This window comes from Vanacampus margaritifer, chromosome 13 (genome assembly GCF_051991255.1).
Source record: "Vanacampus margaritifer isolate UIUO_Vmar chromosome 13, RoL_Vmar_1.0, whole genome shotgun sequence".
Lineage (NCBI taxonomy): Eukaryota > Metazoa > Chordata > Actinopteri > Syngnathiformes > Syngnathidae > Vanacampus > Vanacampus margaritifer.
In genome coordinates, this window is record NC_135444.1 from 6,499,951 (window position 1) to 6,517,833 (window position 17,883).

A 17,883-nucleotide genomic window follows, 5' to 3' on the forward strand; every position below is an offset into this window, starting at 1 on the left:
CCTATCGGCTATCTAGTCATATATTAAGATCAGTGGTAGTACTGGTACTCAGTTTATTGATTCTTATATGCTTATCTACAACCATTAAAAAAAAAAGCTAACTTAAAAAAAATATATATATATAAGTAGCACTATACCAACTGTCTATTCGGGGACAAGATCCACGGTGGTTGTTAGTATCCTACTTTGTAGATGTTAGCATACTAGCTAGTAGCTGTTAACATTCAAATTAGGTTAGAAGTTTTTTTCTGTAAGGGGTTAGTGTTTAATTGGTTTTACAGGGCAAGACAGCCCGACTCCCAGAAAACCTGGCACAAATGATTAATTACAGGTTAGCAAGTAGCAGCCTTTTTTAAAATATCGACTGTATTTTTCTCAGTGCTTGTTCTCTGTATATTACATATTTCTGTATATGAAATATTTATCTATAAGTGTGGGATTGGAGTCAAATCTATGTTTGTGTTGTGTGTAGTTTACCTCCACTTGAACCATGAGACATCTGTGTTTGCGGAGTTTGAAAACGTATCCATAGATGTCCACTTTGCCCTCGGCCTCCAGGCACTCCATCATGGCGTCAATGCCGATGTAGGTGCCCGTCCTGCCCACTCCAGCGCTACACAAGGAGAAAATGTTTGAATATTTGTCAAGCAAAATCACTTAAGATGAGTTCAACTCGGAAGAAGTGGCTGCGACAGAAACTTGACTTGATTAAATAATGAAAATAAGAAATGTTTCACCCACCTGTACTTAAAATGTTTAAAATTATATTTAAAAAAACAATTGTGCTGTTAAAGTTAAAGCGTTAATTGATTAATTAATCACAAAAGATATCGCATTAATCATGAATTAACTCAGATTAATCGCACTATTAATTTTGACCATAGTTTAGCCTTTAGCGTGACAGCGGATGGCTACGTTTAAGGTAGAACAGGTTGTGTTTGAGCAATAAAAATAATTTCATGCATTAAAGTAAAGCATTTAATGAATGTTTGCGTATCACAATTAGAATATTTGTTCATGTCAAAATATCGGGGTCATTTTTTTTCCATTTTAAATTATGCAAGTAATTAACTGATTAGAAAAAGAGGAGGATGAGCGCGTGTAGTGGATCAAAAAATGTTGAAGACGTCCTCATGACATTTAATGTAAAAAAGAATTAACACATAACCGGTGCTCTTCAAATTTGACGGGAAAAGAATGTTGGCGATTAATCATGATTAATCAGAATTCTAAGATGTAGTTAATCTGATTAAAACATTTAATCGTTTGACAGCTCTAAAAAAATTCAAGTCGGATTTGTGTCATTTGGAATTGGAACATCATTTTCAGGAAAAGTTGCACACAATTCTGAAAGTCCGTTATTATATTTGAGGTCATACAATACTTTTGTAAATCTCAATGAGCATTTAATCAATTTAGTGCTCATATGTTTGCTTTTCCGATGGCTTTTATGTGATATGTACCATTTGTGTGATTTTACCCATCAGAATCAAACTTAAACCAACAAAACAAACAAAATCAAACAACATATAAAAGCTCTGCTCAGTGCAGTATGAACTATAACATTAATTAAAAATCAATTACATAATTCACACATTTATACTATCAAGCCAATACTGACCTAATTAACATTAGGAGGGAAAAAAACATGTAAAACAATATAATCGTATTTTACTGCTTGCTTTTCAACACACCACCATCACAGCGGTTGCTGTGTATAATAATAATAATAATTCCTACAAAAATAATAGGGCGACCCGAATTACAACAGCAGCAAGAATTAAACGTTCTTGCCAGCTGCAGTAGCACTGCAAAGTGTCAGCCGTGGAGGAAGCACTTAGAGAAAAACTTTTCATATTAAAGCGGCCAAACCGGTAAACTACATTAACTGTTGATTAATTTTATCAACAATTTCTAAATAGGCTTAACAATTACAGTAAAAGCATTGAGATAATTCACTATTGATCATTTGATAATAACCCACAAGAAGAATTTGTAAGGGCTTAGGAATCTAGCTTAGGAAATGGGAGAATTTTCTTCAATTCACACTTTTCAGCTGATGATAAACATTAATATCTGAAAAACTGCAGCACACAGATGTGGCGTGACTGGGACGCCAGTCTTAACAAATGTGTGAGCGCATGAACGTTATAAACAGCACATGCGTGCAGCATTAGCTTCAAAGAGCAAGGAACTAGAACTAGGTGTGAAAACAAGGAAACCACTGCAGAAAAAAAAGGCTGTTGAGTTAGTCAGCACACGCTTAAAAGCAGACGACTATACTGATAAAGGTCAAGTAAAATGTAAGCGTTGCTTTATGCAGACAAAGGCTTCGTCTCTCTCAATTGTGTATTGGACTCTATTTCAGTGAGCATTATTGTCATTCATTTTGCTGGCATAAGAGCCTTTAACACCATTCTTAGTGGCTGTTATTATTATCTAATAAATAAATGGCACGTTTGAAAGAACTAATCAGTGCTCCTGTACAATAATGTGCTCAAGCCTTAATAGGCCACTTATTGAAATACTGAAAAATATTGGCATACATGGCAAGATTTTTATTTGTAATTGGGATGGGTGAGGTATTGGTATTGGGCTGATACTTGGCCTTACATCAAGGTATCGGTACTCATGATGATGGCCGATACCAGAATCAGGAAGTAGAAATTAGAAGAATAGAAAATTATTGCTATCAATTTCATGCAATTTTAAGGGGGAGGGGGATTATATTTGGATGTAATAGTTTTTCATTTTATTTTATTATTTGTCTTTTATTTTTTAAATGTATCAAAAGGACGAGTGGTATCGGTAGAGTTGAGTACTCTTACTGGTATTGATCTAAAAGAGTGTATCAGACATCCCTATTTATAATTATTATCAATACATTTATAATACAATAAATGCAATACCAGTAACATTTTAATTCTAATATATAATTGTGCATTTGAATCATTAACTTTTTTATTTTATTTTATTTATTTTTACATGTTTGAGTGAGGCACTGGGATACGCATTTGTTAGTTATTGTACCTAAAATGATTGGGCCAATACTCAACCTTATTTCAAGTGATCAGAAATCGTGACGAGAAAATTGCCATTAATATTATGCAATTTTGAGGAAAAATTCTATATTGGGATATATAGGTATTTCTTTAAAATGATCTCCCATTGTTTTTTTAAGTGAAATTTTATGTATCACAAGCACTAATGATATTGATGTTTGCAATCGGTATCAGAGCCTACTCAAGAGTTGAGTACTCGTACCGGTATGAGTCTGAAAATAAAAGTGGTATCAAACAACCCTAATAAAGGGCTAATGGATCATTTGTGCATTAATAGAAGATTTGTAAGGAGACATTAATGTAAAATGTGGATAAAACATTGTTGCATTTAGTTGCATTATTAATAAAGCTGAACTATGTCAACCTGATTAAAGATCTCCATAGAATTTCACTCACCTGCAGTGGACGACGATGGGCCCGCTGAAAACATTTTTAAAGGAGTTAACGCGGCGTCTGAGCTTCAGGAGGAGGTGCGGCTCCTCGGGGACGCCGTGGTCGGGCCAGCTGACAAACTGGATATGGGTCACCTCTCGCTCAGAATTTTCTCTTCTCTGGACGCACGAAACGACACACAGGACACAACACGTTGGCGACTCACTGCAGCAACGATCCACTCCAATTTTCACAGCAGACTTACATTAGTCAGGTTAATATGGCGGATGACATAATCAGGGTAGTGATCCTCCGAAGTGAGTTTGACAACAAACTCTTCAAACATCTCCGTCTCTCGGTCTAAAGAAGGCCAGTACTGCACACACTTGTTCTGCAACACAACGTGAAAACTTGGAAACACAGTTTCATAATCACTTGCTATCAGTGGCGGGCCTTCAGTGGGGACTTGCTATCACTTTTAGGGCTGGACGATTATGGGAAAAATAATAATCACGATTATTTCGATAGAGATTTAAATCACGATTGATAAAACAATTATTCATTGCTTTTAAAATATAATACTTTTTTCAACTACTAAAACTCAACTACGGTACTCAAAACTATGATCATAGCTTTATGCCTATTCATCCCTTTACGTTAAACACTTGAACACTATTCTTTTGTCAAGTATAACATAACCTTATGAATATATGAAATTCAAGACTTGCATTTTCATTCTCCATTTTCAAACTTAAACATTACATAACCGTCTTTATCATTTTATCTTATGTTATTTTCACAAGTCTGGGGACTAGTTGGCTAACCTGGAACCTCAGAGATTGTATTTTGTGCTATGTGGAAATGTACCCCCCCCTTTTTTTTTTTTTTTTTGAGGAAAAGAAACTTATGTGAATTTTTTAACTTAAAAAAAGAAAGAATCAAAAAGTAAAATGAAAATGCTGTATACTAAAACAGTAATTGCAAAACAAATACTGGGTGTTCCTGCCTCTTAGGGGGCAGTGTGGTGTCGTGTTTCTATGGTGTACACGCTTACAATGATAACAGAAGAAAGTTGAATTCTATTAAAATAACTAGTTTAAAAAAATAAATGTTTTTTTTACAAATTGAGAAGAATGTGTGCCTTTGAGTAGTGCTATCTTACCTGTGGGTATGTGTACCCACAGCATTTGTGTGTGAATATTCGTCATTTGAAGGACTATTACTCCCGAAGTTGATGCTAACTTTCCACCGTGGTTCTTTCCTGTTTCATGCATTAGCATTAGCGCTAGGCTCGCGATGTGTTAAAAACGAAGCATGTTTTGTATTTAAATGCACACTGTATATAATTCTCCTTATTGTGTGTTTGGTTTTACAGCTAACTCCAACTGGATTGTCTTTAAACAGCTTAAAGGACGCTTAGGGACGGCAGAATCACACCGATTTGCTCCGGGCTAGCTATAAGCTACATGGTGCATTCAGGGTCCTTTCACAATGTAGGGAACTTGTAAAAGCAGCGTTCTGCACATTAATAGTTTTTCTTTCATCATTATGTTTTGATGATCGAGAGAAATCAAATTTGCGATAACATTTTGTGTAATCACCTTACAATAATATAAATGGATTAGGCTTGACTTTTAAAGTTGGAGTCTATTCTTACCTTATTTCCCTCTTCACAGCGCGTCACCATGACAATGACAGAAGACCGCTGCTCCCAGATCATCCTCCAGAAGTCACACACAGTTTCCTCCTTGGGGCCTGGAACACACACATGTTCACAAGCACACACAATACATGCAATAAAATAAGGCAAATGCAAAAGAGAGACCATTGTAGTACCTTGAGCTGCAATGTACTTCTTGGATTCCTTGTAGCCCTGCACAGGAGCAAACATTCAATAGGTTGAGCTTAAACTATTTTTTATTTTTTACAAAAATGTGCTACATAGTTTTTAGTGTGTGTACAAAATGTGTACATCAATGAAGCTGGCGTTGATGTAGTCGCATCCTGCCTCGCCGTTGCCTGTGCTCAGATGGACTCGGTTGTAATCGTCTGTTCAAGAGAGCAAAAGTTTGATCAAAAAGTGTTGTATGTTTGTTTTCTGCATCAGAGCAACCAACTACATACATGGTAGGATGTCCACATAACGGTTCTTGGGGACGTTGCAGTTTTTCTTGGCCTCTTTTACAGTGTAACGGGTCAAAATTTTGGGAATGCTCTGAAAATTAAAAAAAAATATATAGCATAAATGCAGCAAAGGATACCCTGAAAAGATGAAAGCAAACAACCTGAAACTCAGCCAGAAAAAGGCGCCCTTCATCAGCGAGTTTCCTCTTGTACGCTTCCAGCAAGATGTTGGCTTCGATTGGCTCCACAGAAGCTGCACAGGAGCAAACCGTTGTGCAAATGAGAAACACTTCAAAATGGGAAGTCGCTACTTTCTTATTGATATTTAGTGTACAATGAGTCTGCATTCATTTAGTAAAAGAAGTACTATTGTAGGTGTTTAAGGAATCTACCTTTTAAGCTGTAATAAAAGTTTTACTTCTTAAATGTAACTGCTGGAGTAAATACACTTTTTTTTATTAATATTGTAATTTACTGAGATGCACTTTTGAAATGATATTACTCCATCGGCTTTTGTGAAATGATTACAAGAGACTTGAAGTATGTTTGATGTTTAGGCAAAATAAGACAATATATATTGTCCATTGAATTAATTTATATGTAAACTTATATTGTATTCTGTAGACTCACTTGCATTGGGGATTAGTAGCAGGTTTTCACTCATGACGCTGTAAACAAACACAAAGACACAAACATAAAGCCGTCCATGTAAATGTTGTGTATTGCAAATTAAAGAATCAAAGGCATGATGAGAATATAATAATGCCATCAAATGCGCTTACCGGAATCTTTGTCGTTTCACGACGTAGATCCTGTAGATGACCACAAGCAGTGCCACGGATGTGAAAATGATGAGGAAGACAAGGAACCCTGTAAGGGCTTTGTCATTGTCTGCCAAACAAAAGACAGGACAGCATTTCAGATATAGGGAGATATGCAAAATATCAAAATTATTATTATTATTTTTAACTTAACACCTACAATACGTTGTTACATTTTCTCCCCAGATTGTGCTGTTGAAGTCCCGGTTGGATGCAAATATCTGTAACAGCAAAAAATAATGTTCACAGCAGGTATGTCACTAACCAAAGTTAGAGGGAGGAAAAAACACATTTAAAAAAAATTGGGTGTACACACCTCCACTCGGTAGGTCGTAGAGTAGCTCAAACCTTGGAAAGTGAACGTACATTCGGTTTTATTTATTCTTTGCACAACTCTATCACCCTGATGAAGTATTGCATTGAATTTCTTCTTAGGTCCATTAAACCGATTGGAATGTTCACAGCGCACTTCAATGATATTGTTGTCTACAACGTTTGGATGCAGACCGGAAATGGCATCTGGTACTGTAGAGAGGGGGGCAGGGGGGGGGAGAGAGGGGGCATTCATACTGTATTATTATTTATCATTTATGACATTTTGAAAAAAGTTAAGGCGGACAGTGAAAATGAATAATTGCTGTACAGCAAAAAGCAATTAATAATTACCTCCAATGGCAGTTTTGAAGTTCCGATTAATTGCTTGTCCAACATTCTGATTCCTGTACATGGGTTGGATTTTGCACGTATAATTTGTATATGGATCCAAGCCACTGACAATACAACCAAAATGCGTCTCAATTGGTTTACTTTCATTTCTTTTGCTCGCCATATCTGACAAAAAATAAATACATACAAATGAAATATCAGATTTAATCTCAAGAGGACAGCAACGTGAACATCATCACTAATTAAATTTAGAAATAAAGTCATACAGTAGGAGGACATGTTGTCGATGCGTCTTACTAGTAAGACAAAAAGAAACATCGTGTTCCCTACTCTTTGTAATATGACGTTATTAGTCACCACAGTTGATATTTATCTTCAGTGGGCTATGGTAGGCAACAATGACACAGTCACGATGACTCGCGAATGATTCATGAGTTTGTATTCATCACAAAGTGATCTCCAAGGTTCTCTCCTAAACACCAGAGTGCATCGTGCTTACTTACCAGCTTTATTTTGTGTTTGAGGCACACACACGCATTGATATGACAGCTGATTGAGTCCAGATATGACGTCTGTACAATTCTTACTTGCTGCCGTCCACGTCAGTTCAACAGACGTATTAGTACTGCTGTCCGGTGCGGATATGTGGATTTCAAGATCTGTAGATGAACAGGAGCCATCTTAAACACTGATCAGGATACATTATGTGCATATAATATCTTAAAGTTGTCTCCAGTGGCTCATTTCAACATACCGCAGTCAATCCTGACAGGAATTTTTGGCAAGGTCGCTATGGTCACATTATACTGCCGGATCTGACCAGTACAGAGGTAATTTGTGTAGGGTTCCAAATCAGACACATTCTTGGGTATTTCACCGTCTAAGGAGACACACAAGTCATCAAACATCTCACAGAAAACATTTAAACATTAGGGGGGTCAAAATGAGTGTGTTCATTTTGAGTTAATTTAAAGTTCCTTTTTTTTACGCGCCATTAATGACCGCCCCTTACTTGGAAAGCCTGTACTGGGGGAATTCCAGTCGCAACGCAGCAGACACGGCCACTTCAAAATTTTGTAGTTATAAATTTAATAATAATGCATATATTTGTGGAGACTGGGGTCAAGTTGTATTTTACAATTTTAAAAAATGTGCACAATTTCACAAGTTACTTCATATTACAGATTAGATAGCACTTGATGTGAAAAGAAAAATGCACTGAGCTGTCAATGTCTTACAAATGCAATTATGCCATCTAGTGGCAGAAATATTACCGCAACACAAATCAATATCACACTCATTTTTTACAGTACAGTACATCTTTTTAATTTTAACTAAATTTTATGGATTATTATGACATTGCTGTATCAATGACTAAAAGATGCCACCATATTTCTATTAGTTTAATGTCCCAGAAGTTACGTTTCCATAGACAGTTCTAAACCTTAAATGCATCTTTTCTGTTTGCCACACACATGCGAGCAGAGAAATACACTTGCCAAAAAAAAGTATAAATTGGTTAAAACCAGTACATTAGGTGTGTTTCTTTTTTATGTTGGATAAACTATGCACAAATAATGAAGAAGGATTTAGTTGTCAGACTAGTTGAGCTGTTATAACAATAACTACTGTACAGTTTCTATGACAAAGTTACTGAAACAGTAATTACAAAAAAAGCAGTTAAGCCTTGACTTGAAATTTGAATGAATGAAAATGCTATTAATCTGTTCCAGTTCCACACAAAAACACCAATATTTTTTTTTTGTATTGCCTTGTTTTGATAATTAAAATATTAGTTTACAGTAGTGTACATTATAAATACATTGAATACATAATTTCTGAATTTTAACAGTTTGGCCATTATTTATTTATTTATTTATTATGCTTCCATTGTGTTCCCTCAGGTGTGCACCCCTTGGCCATCAGGGGGCAGTATAACAAAGATGTCCATAACAGACAAAGAAGAGTTTCACCACTAAGTAACTGAGTAAGCTGCAATAACATTAACTGTATGTCTGCCTGTCAGTATTGCAACATTGTCTGTCTACACTTGTTGCTGCACAGTTTGTGTAAAAAAAAAAGAAGAAGTAATATTATTGATGGCTTGTTTTGTTCGCCCATTTACAGCGTTTTGCGTATTGTGTTAGCATTAAGCAAGCTGAAATTCATATCTTATGTGGTAAGTAATTTAGACTTGGATAAATGAGAATATCCACAAGCATACACTGCCAATGTTTTAGGTTATCCTTGTAGTTCATCCACTTACCTAGACAGGAGTAAACAACGGAAAGATCGGTGCATTTGGGAGGTAATTTTGCCGTGATGTTTGCAGGAAGTTTATAGGCAACATGCTGCGGTATTACATTTAAAAATCCAGAAAGGAAATCTGTAAAAGAAAATTAAAACCATACATGAATAAAAGATGTTGTAACATATTTTTAAAAAAGACAACACAGTAAAACATACCTGTACTGATGAACTTTGTTAGGTTGAAGGAAGACGCTTGTCTTGCACAAGTGTAGGTTATTGTGAAATCAGAGCAAATGTCACTGTAGGCCGGTCTGATGCACAATTTATCGTCTTCATTGTCACATTGCTCCAACTGATCATTATTTGGTAGTAACAGTGACGTGCTGACATCCCATTTGGTAGCGAGCGAAAGACAAGCGGTGGAGCAATTGCCAAAAGCGATGTCATCTTGTCCTGAAGTTGACATTGACAAAAATACAGGAAGTGTGTGAAGTTAAGTTGAAGATTGTCTGTGAAAGATTATGAGTCAGATTTACTCACTCATGTCTTCTGTAAAGTTCACTTCTTGGGTACCCTTGCAAGTTGTAAAGTTGCCTTCACTAACTTGGTGCTTATATCCAGTGCATGGCTTGAGGTTTAGGATGTCGACCGTTGTCTCATTATAGCGTCTTCCCACTGGCACGCCACCTTCAGTCAAAATGATTGTGTACGTGCCAGTGCCAGTGGAGGAGCTATTGATGTTGAACCTGAAGCCAAACTTGATGGGTGTAACAGTGTAAGAGCCTGCGTAAAAACATATGCAAGAATGTTAAATGTGTATGAATGAGATGGCTAGCATAATTAAGAATAAAAACAACATCTAAATTAATTAGTAATTTGGTACTCACACTGAATGGATGTAGAGGCTGGTGGACAATTATTCATGTTGATTGGAAAAAATAAGGAAAATATTAGAAGTGTAAACGTTTATTTTAAAAAAAAAAGTGCCAATGATTGGGCTGCAGGCCACTGCTGTAACTGAATCATTTTCAATTTATTGGGGGAAAAAAATAAGAGTTTAATATATAAAGAAAATAATAATTACTGGCAGCTGTAGCATGCAATTGACACACTTTGCACCTGTAACTGACATAATTATGTAGTTGAACCAGAAGTCCACAAAAGGGAGCACAGTTTCAAAAATAACAACAATAATAACAATTGTGAAATAATTTTTTTGCCAATTATTTATCCCATTTCCAAACATCTTCTGCTAAAAACCCAAATTAGAAATTAAGTTCCCCCCAGGACTCAAATTTACTAAAATACACCATTCACTGTACATGAATTGATGCTCAAAACACAGAATACTTGAATTATTCAAATTACTAGTGCTTGCAGCATTTTCCTCATTCTTAATTATAATTCAATCGCATAAAAGTCTCACCATTTGTAGAAGTCACTTCATTGGAGACCCGGGGAATGTATGTGGGGGAGACGGTTGTGCTGCTGTTTGAAATGTTTGCATTTGAAGCCTCCTTTGTGGTATTAACTGGAGAAGAGAGAACACAAAGTTGTCATATAGGTTTCAATGGACAAGACATGACATGACTGGACTGGCTGAGCAAATTGAGGAGATATACTGTAGTTGAGTTGGACGTTTTTAATTTCATGTGGGTCTTGTAATGATGTCTTTAAAGTGTTCTTGGGTCAAGTTCAAATCCATTCTTTTCTGTAATCGGCAGCACATCAGAGCATTTGGGGAGCACATTTGCCTCACTGTCAAAGTTCTGGGTTCGAATCTGGGTTCACTCCTTTCAGTGTAACGATTGCATGATCTCCCCAAGTTTGTGTGGCCCCGCCCACATTGTAAAAACACACTTCTTAAATCAAGTGAAGACTGTAAAATGTCCATAGGTGTAAATCGGAATGGAAATGGTTGCTTAGTCAAAGGAGTAACCTGCCTGCAGCACAGCCCTGAACTTAATGAGGCAAGGCAATATACAAGATGGATGGAGCTGTTGAAAATTAGCAGTTTTTTAAATTCACATGAAAGATTAATGTGCTCAAAATCAAACAACAAAAAACACTGCTATCTGTCTATCGCCCATTTTCTACCAATTTTTTAAAATATTATTTATATGGTAAAATTAATTCACTATGGAGGACTGCCAAAATTAAAAATAAATAAATGACTAAAATTGAATGTAAAATAGAATTAAAAAATTAAATCCCCAAAAATAAATGGAAATGGAAATAAAAACAAAACAACATATATATCCTTAAATAAATAAAAAAAATTGCAAAAATAAGTACAAAAATAAAAAACGAGATTAAAAATAAATAAATAAATATAAAAATAACTGTGATAATAAATACAAAAATAAATATATAAATAGTATCAAATATCAATGAATAAATAAAAAATACTCTGCTCTCACATTTATTTATTTCATGCTGCAGACACTCTGCCAGGATAAATTGTTATTCAAATGAGGAGGCGGTCCTAAGCATGCCTTGGGTTGGACTCCACCGTTGCAAACTGCCTTTCCACAAATTTGCGACTTGAGTTGCTCGACAACAAGTTTAGGTGTGATTAGGCAAGATAGTCGTCCATTACTGCATTTTTATTTATTGATTGATATTTAATTTCTATTTATATATTTATTTTTGTATTCATTTCGATATTTATTTTCAACATTTTTAAATTTTTGTGTTTATTTTTACTTTTATTTATTTGTTTATGGATATATATTTAGTTATTTTTATTTCCATTCATATGTATTTTTTTAATTTAATTTTTAAATTATGTTTTTTATATCTGTTTTTATTTTCACTTTTAGTCATTCATTCATTTATTTAGTCATTTATTTATTTAGAATTTTGGCAGTTTTGGTCCTCAATATTTCACAAAATAAAACCTAAATTAAACTGCATCCTGGAATGGATCATGTTGGAAATCTGAGGATCCATTATACATAGAAATTAATGACGATTTACTAAAATAAACATCACCCAATAACTCTTTGCCAATTTAAACTATTGTGTTATGTGCGATGATGAATTGTCACTCACCTTCATTGCTTTGACCTGCAATTAAAAACAGAGAAGAAAAGGACTTATTATCTAAAAAGGACAAATTATTTACAGGTGACTACATATACAAGACATTAGTTACACTTGTATAGTAATGTATGAATTTCAACATAGCTATATTTGAAACAAAAAATGTCAGCTGTTTTATTTTGAACATGTAAAAATATTTATTTAAATGAATGTGTCATTGTGTCTAATGCTGTGCTCAGTTACTGTTTATCAACCACAACTAACAACAAGCCAAAGTGAATAAGTTAGAGCAGAAGAAGACAATCTCCATTTTAGAAAGCAACCCATCATTTCCTGCCTTGCAATGACACCAGTTGCTACTCCCACATTTAGTTTCACTTTAGAATGAACACCAGCATTATTAGGTGACAAATAAGAAACACAAATGTAAAAAAAGAAAGAAGAAGAAATAACAAGAATTACTATAACCAGTATGTGGTGTAAAATAAAACAATTACAAGTTTTAGTTTAACTGAACTGAAATCTTTTTCTTCTCTAAATTGTCAAACGTTTTTGACAATGAAGTTGAAATAAAGTCATTCACCATGGCTGACCTTAAGAGGGTAATAAATAATACGTTGTACGGCTAATATATGAGTTGCGTTTGGAGTGCACATCCGAATGACAAAAAATGTGTTTAGGCGAACACTGAGAGTGATAGTCAGGATGTGGTTTAGTGCAGCCTGTTTCTCGGGGTTGATGCATGCGTCTTGCACTGACATTTCACCACACACACACACACATCGTGTAAGTGGGTGGTGTCAATGGAAGTTTTGAGAGATTCAATTGAATGATGCGTCGAGAGAAAATAAGATGCTTTCAAGCCAAATGTGATGTATGCACCCCTTACTTAACTTGAGTGAGTGTCTATATAGTACAACATCCCAAAATGCTTTAGATGTGCAGCAGGCCTCACATTTTCGGACCAAACTTCTTCATTTTATGCTTCCCCTTTTTTTTGACTTTATTCTCAAGTCGTCTGCTTGGCCTGCGTTGCTCTGCTCAGCTCAGCCAGGAAATGAAGACAAGTCAGAAGGCAACACGGAAGTGGTCAACGTTGTACTTTGTACGTACAGTACTTGAGGAGTCAAATCATTTTTGTTGTTGAAATAATTGGTTTATACTACAATAACATTGAATTCACAAACATTGTACTTTCTTCAAATTGAAAGCGAGGGCTGGCGTTCAAATGTTTCATTTTAAATCTACAATTACCCGAATAGCGAATTTAAAGGAGAAGCCATCCCAAAGATTTTCTTTACAATAATATGATCTATACACCCCCACTATAGTCTAAACTCGGTATTCTGATGAATATTTGTGGAATATAAATTAAGCCGCAAAATTCATTCATCATTTTATCCTTCTTAGGGGGGCGGCCATTTTGCTACTTGTTGTCGACTGAAAATGACATCACAGTTAGTCAGGGCTCAGGTAACGACCAATCAGGGCTCACCTGCTTTATGACACTGAGCCTTGATTGGTTGTTAACTGAGTCCACTCCTCAGTAATTATGATGTGATTTTTAGTCAACAGCAAGTAGCAAAATGGCCGCCCCCTGAATTGGATAAAAACGGGTGGATTTTGCTGTTTAATTCGTATTCCACAGACATGATCTTAATCAGAATACCGTGTTTAGACTACCAGGGGCGCACAGATCATATTATTGACTTCTCCTTTAAGAAGTAGTGAATTAACATCATACTTTTGTTTATGGTTATTAAAAAACACCAACAATGATGTGGTACAGCTACAATCAGCCCATCCATTTCTTATCTGAACCGCTCATTCTAATAAATGTAATAAATCACCTCAACGTATTATTACGTATTCACAATTGCCCTTGCATTTGATTGTTATTTACTGTATATATTTTTTAACAAGAAATTGAGTTTAAATTTAGAAGTCATAGAAAATACTGGAAATACGATTCAAATGATTCTAAATTCGTACAAAAATCCATAATTGAGACTCTAGCATAAGAGATTCAGACACTTTTGTAAGACTTTAGCTCAGTGATCATCCAACTGCATTTTATTTTTTTGTATTGGTTATTGTATTAAAGAGGAAGGCAAGACAAGTCTGTGTCCCAGCTACTCAGTACAAGACGGCAACAAGTCTACAGAATAATAAAAGCCTCTGTGTTCAATACAACAGTGGTGTCCAAACTACGGCCCGGGGGTCATTTGCAGCCCGCCATCCGTTTTTCAGTGGCCTGTAGCATATACAAAAAATAGCACGGGTGTGGGTGTTAAACAGTTGGAGGTCGCAACACCTGAAAACTACGACGACGACTACTAATAAAGACGACTTATTGAGCTTTTCTAGATATGCAAAGGAGCTATGTATATAGCTAAAGTAGTCAAAAAATCTTTATAATTTTTCATGAATAAAGCTCTTTCAGTTTCAGAATCCAAAATGTTTTCCTCCACTTTCTGCTGTCTGTGTCAAAGTCTGATTTGTGAATCTATCACTTAATGAATCATTAAGATGCTCAAGTAAATATCGCTTTCAAAATTGTCATTTTATATAGATTGGGAAGTTTTGCTCAGTGCCTGGTGGGAAACAGAGCTGCGGGCTACCACAAAACCATGAAAAATTAATTTGCGTCATCACCTTTAACAGAAAATTAAAAATAACTTTTTAAAATAACTCAAACTTAAATATTTCTTGACTATAATACGTCATATGTGACCTCACTAGTCTAGACATGACATTCTGATTAATATTACATTTGTGGAATATGAGTTATGCAGCAAAATCCAGTTGTTTTTATCCATCTCATGGGGGGCGGCCATTTTGACACTTGCTGTCGACTGAAGATGAAGCTCACCTGTTTTCTGAAGCCGAGCTGTGATTGGTTGTTACCTGACACCTGAGCAACTGTGATGTCATTTTCACTCGACAGCAAGTGGCAAAATGGCCGCCTTCTGATATGATTAGCTGCTTAACTCATATTCTACTAACGCAATATTAACCAAAATTATTATATTTGTACATTTATCTATACCAGATATGATGGGAGAAGGTACATAAATAACGCAGACATACATTAACACACATACGTGCACGTCCTTTATCTCCTGAGGAACCCCCCCCCCCCCCCCCCCCATACACACACACAAAAAAATCTCCCCATCACCTTCTGCGCACACACGGCTCCACACAAAGCAGAACAGAAACAGAACATTGTGCTAACAGTTTCTCTTTCTCATTAGCAGCCTTTGATTGAACACATTTTCTAGCCTGAGGCCACACAAACGTGTCACTTGTTCATGTTTGCTGTTCGAAAACGGCTCGTCAACTCTGCTCTCACATTTGCCAATTTTCCCCAAAAGCTGTTTGTAAACTAAGATTTCAAGTCAAGAAAAGAACAAAACTTTGCAGAAACCCCACCCATGCCTCCACCCTTCCTGTGATGCCCAAATAATGTTACTTACAGGAGGCCAGAGAGATGATAGTTGCCCACAGCAGCAGCGTCCAGAGACCACGCTGACCTTCCATGTGTGCCACCAAACACCAAGTCACCTAGCGGGAACCAACAAGCCAGATGTTCGTCCGTTCATACCCCACGTTCAACCAATTCAAAAGTCAACATCAGGACGGAAAGAAGACATTATTGAAGCCGCTTACGTTTGTTTGGTGTCTTATCTGTTGACGCAGCTTCCTGGACTTGTTCCCCTGAAGCCGAAAACCTCGCCTCTGCCCTCCAGTCAAGCGAGAGTGATGTCACGTTGAACGACACTGCCTTTACCTTAACGTTGGGTGACAGGAAGCTTCGTTTCACCACTGTCACCAAGAACAGGAAGTCGTCTCATCGAAGCGTGTGTGAAAAACTTCTGACCAGAGGGAAATAATTATTATTTTTTAAAAATCACTTGAGACTTTTTAAAATGCTGTAATTGTGTAACAAAAGTGATTCTTCCAGTTCTGGACACAGAAAAGAGAGGAAAGTGTTGACTCACGTGCTTTGCTGGAAATCAAATCGTTTAGCGGAATAATTCCAAATGAGACAAACAGAAGTGAAAACTCTTCAAGGTCCTCTTCTTTGTGACTCCGCCCTCTTTCACTGCACACATGCTAAGAACACCTCACAAATAGACAAACGTTATGTCAACGCCACATAAGGAAGCTGGAGTCCAGATTGGAACCATGTTTATTTTAACATGTTAACATTGTGTTAACATGTTAACACGTATTTAGATGTATGACCAACTTACTGTTGTCAAGAAATATTTGATTAAGTGGAAATCATCCGCAGTGTAACTTTATCATTAGCATCAGATCAAAAACCAATCACGGCTCAGCTGTTTTCTAAAGCTGAGCCGTGATTGGTCGTTACCTGAGCCTATTATTATTAGTCGGCGGCATGTGGCAAAATGCCCCCCCCCCCCCCCTGAAAGGGATAAAAATAGGTGGGTTTTGCTGCTTAATTGACATTCCACAAATGCAATATTAATCAGAATGCCGTGTTTAGACTAGTGAGGGCCTTGTTCCCACCCTAAGGCATTTTGACAGGGGAGAAAAGTCATGTGATGGAAATGGTGGAACCTAAAGTGACATTTTGGAGAAGGTTCTTTTCTCTTCCTCCATGAATGGCTTTTATTTTTTTTCCATCAATGAACTCATGCTAAGTTTAGTTTACTGAAAACAGATGGGTGAGGACTATTTAAATATATTTTTTTTTTTATAGCTCATCTTAACACTTTTCAAAGGTAATCTTAGTCATGCACATTCAGATAGTCTCCTACTATCATTAATGTTGTTGCTTTTTGGACTTATTTTTAGCAGTATGTGTGACTTATTGGTAAAAGGTAAGGGGAGAAGTACTAGTAGACAACGTGGCTCACACTTATATGTAGTGTCTATCTGGGGGATTTTAGGCTGAAGCAACTTTGTGGCTCTGATGAATGCATCACATATTTAGCATGTCTATATATGGACTTTCTGTGTTAGGTTTAGGGCTTCCACTTTTTCAAACCAGGACGGATTTGTCACGCAAGGACCATTAATTTGCTCCCAATTATAACAATTAAACAAATGAAGTCCATTACTTTGTCCAACAATATCTTCCTTTAAATATTCTCTCATCTCACTAGTTTTGTTGCAGTTGTTAGTTTATCTTAATGTGCATGCCGCATATCTTGCGTTCTATGCACATTGAGTTCAGACGTGCCATATGAAATGTGCAATAGAAATAAAATTGACATACGCTCTGGAGACCAAGTTGTCATGAATGTGCAAACAACGGAGAAAAAAGAACTATGATAACATTTTGGTGAAGTACTTTGTATAAATGACAGCATTCAGGAACAAATGTAAATATGTCACTTCCAACAGCGCCAAATAATCACAGATATTTAATATGCCAAGAAATCTCAGTCTTCCCTTTGGTCTCTTGAGGTATCTCTAATTTGTTGGAATTTAGATGTTTCTGGGGTTGGTGAAAGATTCTGGTTGGTAACCCGGTGCTGGATCTTACTTTTCTTTTTTCCTTCCTTGGG

At 36.2% G+C, this 17,883-nt stretch overlaps 1 protein-coding gene across 2 annotated transcripts in view; it reads right to left on the reverse strand.

Moving 5' to 3' along the window:
- Nucleotides 1-16,626, reverse strand: part of ptprc (protein tyrosine phosphatase receptor type C) — a 22,732-nt gene extending 6,106 nt beyond the window's left edge. The window contains exons 1-24 of one of the 2 annotated variants that reach the window (XM_077584643.1): nucleotides 16,345-16,626; nucleotides 16,013-16,215; nucleotides 15,820-15,907; nucleotides 12,350-12,364; nucleotides 10,722-10,826; nucleotides 10,183-10,200; nucleotides 9,836-10,078; nucleotides 9,512-9,748; nucleotides 9,312-9,431; nucleotides 7,800-7,925; nucleotides 7,549-7,704; nucleotides 7,046-7,210; nucleotides 6,696-6,904; nucleotides 6,540-6,600; nucleotides 6,341-6,449; nucleotides 6,189-6,226; nucleotides 5,720-5,811; nucleotides 5,559-5,649; nucleotides 5,407-5,483; nucleotides 5,271-5,307; nucleotides 5,092-5,189; nucleotides 3,700-3,825; nucleotides 3,459-3,613; nucleotides 478-613 (exon numbers count right to left, since the gene is read on the reverse strand). In XM_077584643.1, the coding sequence (XP_077440769.1) occupies nucleotides 478-613; nucleotides 3,459-3,613; nucleotides 3,700-3,825; nucleotides 5,092-5,189; nucleotides 5,271-5,307; nucleotides 5,407-5,483; nucleotides 5,559-5,649; nucleotides 5,720-5,811; nucleotides 6,189-6,226; nucleotides 6,341-6,449; nucleotides 6,540-6,600; nucleotides 6,696-6,904; nucleotides 7,046-7,210; nucleotides 7,549-7,704; nucleotides 7,800-7,925; nucleotides 9,312-9,431; nucleotides 9,512-9,748; nucleotides 9,836-10,078; nucleotides 10,183-10,200; nucleotides 10,722-10,826; nucleotides 12,350-12,364; nucleotides 15,820-15,883 (2,478 nt within the window). In that variant the 5' untranslated portion in view covers nucleotides 15,884-15,907; nucleotides 16,013-16,215; nucleotides 16,345-16,626. The remainder of the gene's footprint in view (nucleotides 1-477; nucleotides 614-3,458; nucleotides 3,614-3,699; nucleotides 3,826-5,091; nucleotides 5,190-5,270; nucleotides 5,308-5,406; nucleotides 5,484-5,558; nucleotides 5,650-5,719; nucleotides 5,812-6,188; nucleotides 6,227-6,340; nucleotides 6,450-6,539; nucleotides 6,601-6,695; nucleotides 6,905-7,045; nucleotides 7,211-7,548; nucleotides 7,705-7,799; nucleotides 7,926-9,311; nucleotides 9,432-9,511; nucleotides 9,749-9,835; nucleotides 10,079-10,182; nucleotides 10,201-10,721; nucleotides 10,827-12,349; nucleotides 12,365-15,819; nucleotides 15,908-16,012; nucleotides 16,216-16,344) is intronic. The other variant, XM_077584644.1, reaches the window with a different exon arrangement.
- Nucleotides 16,627-17,883: the final 1,257 nt, after the last annotated feature.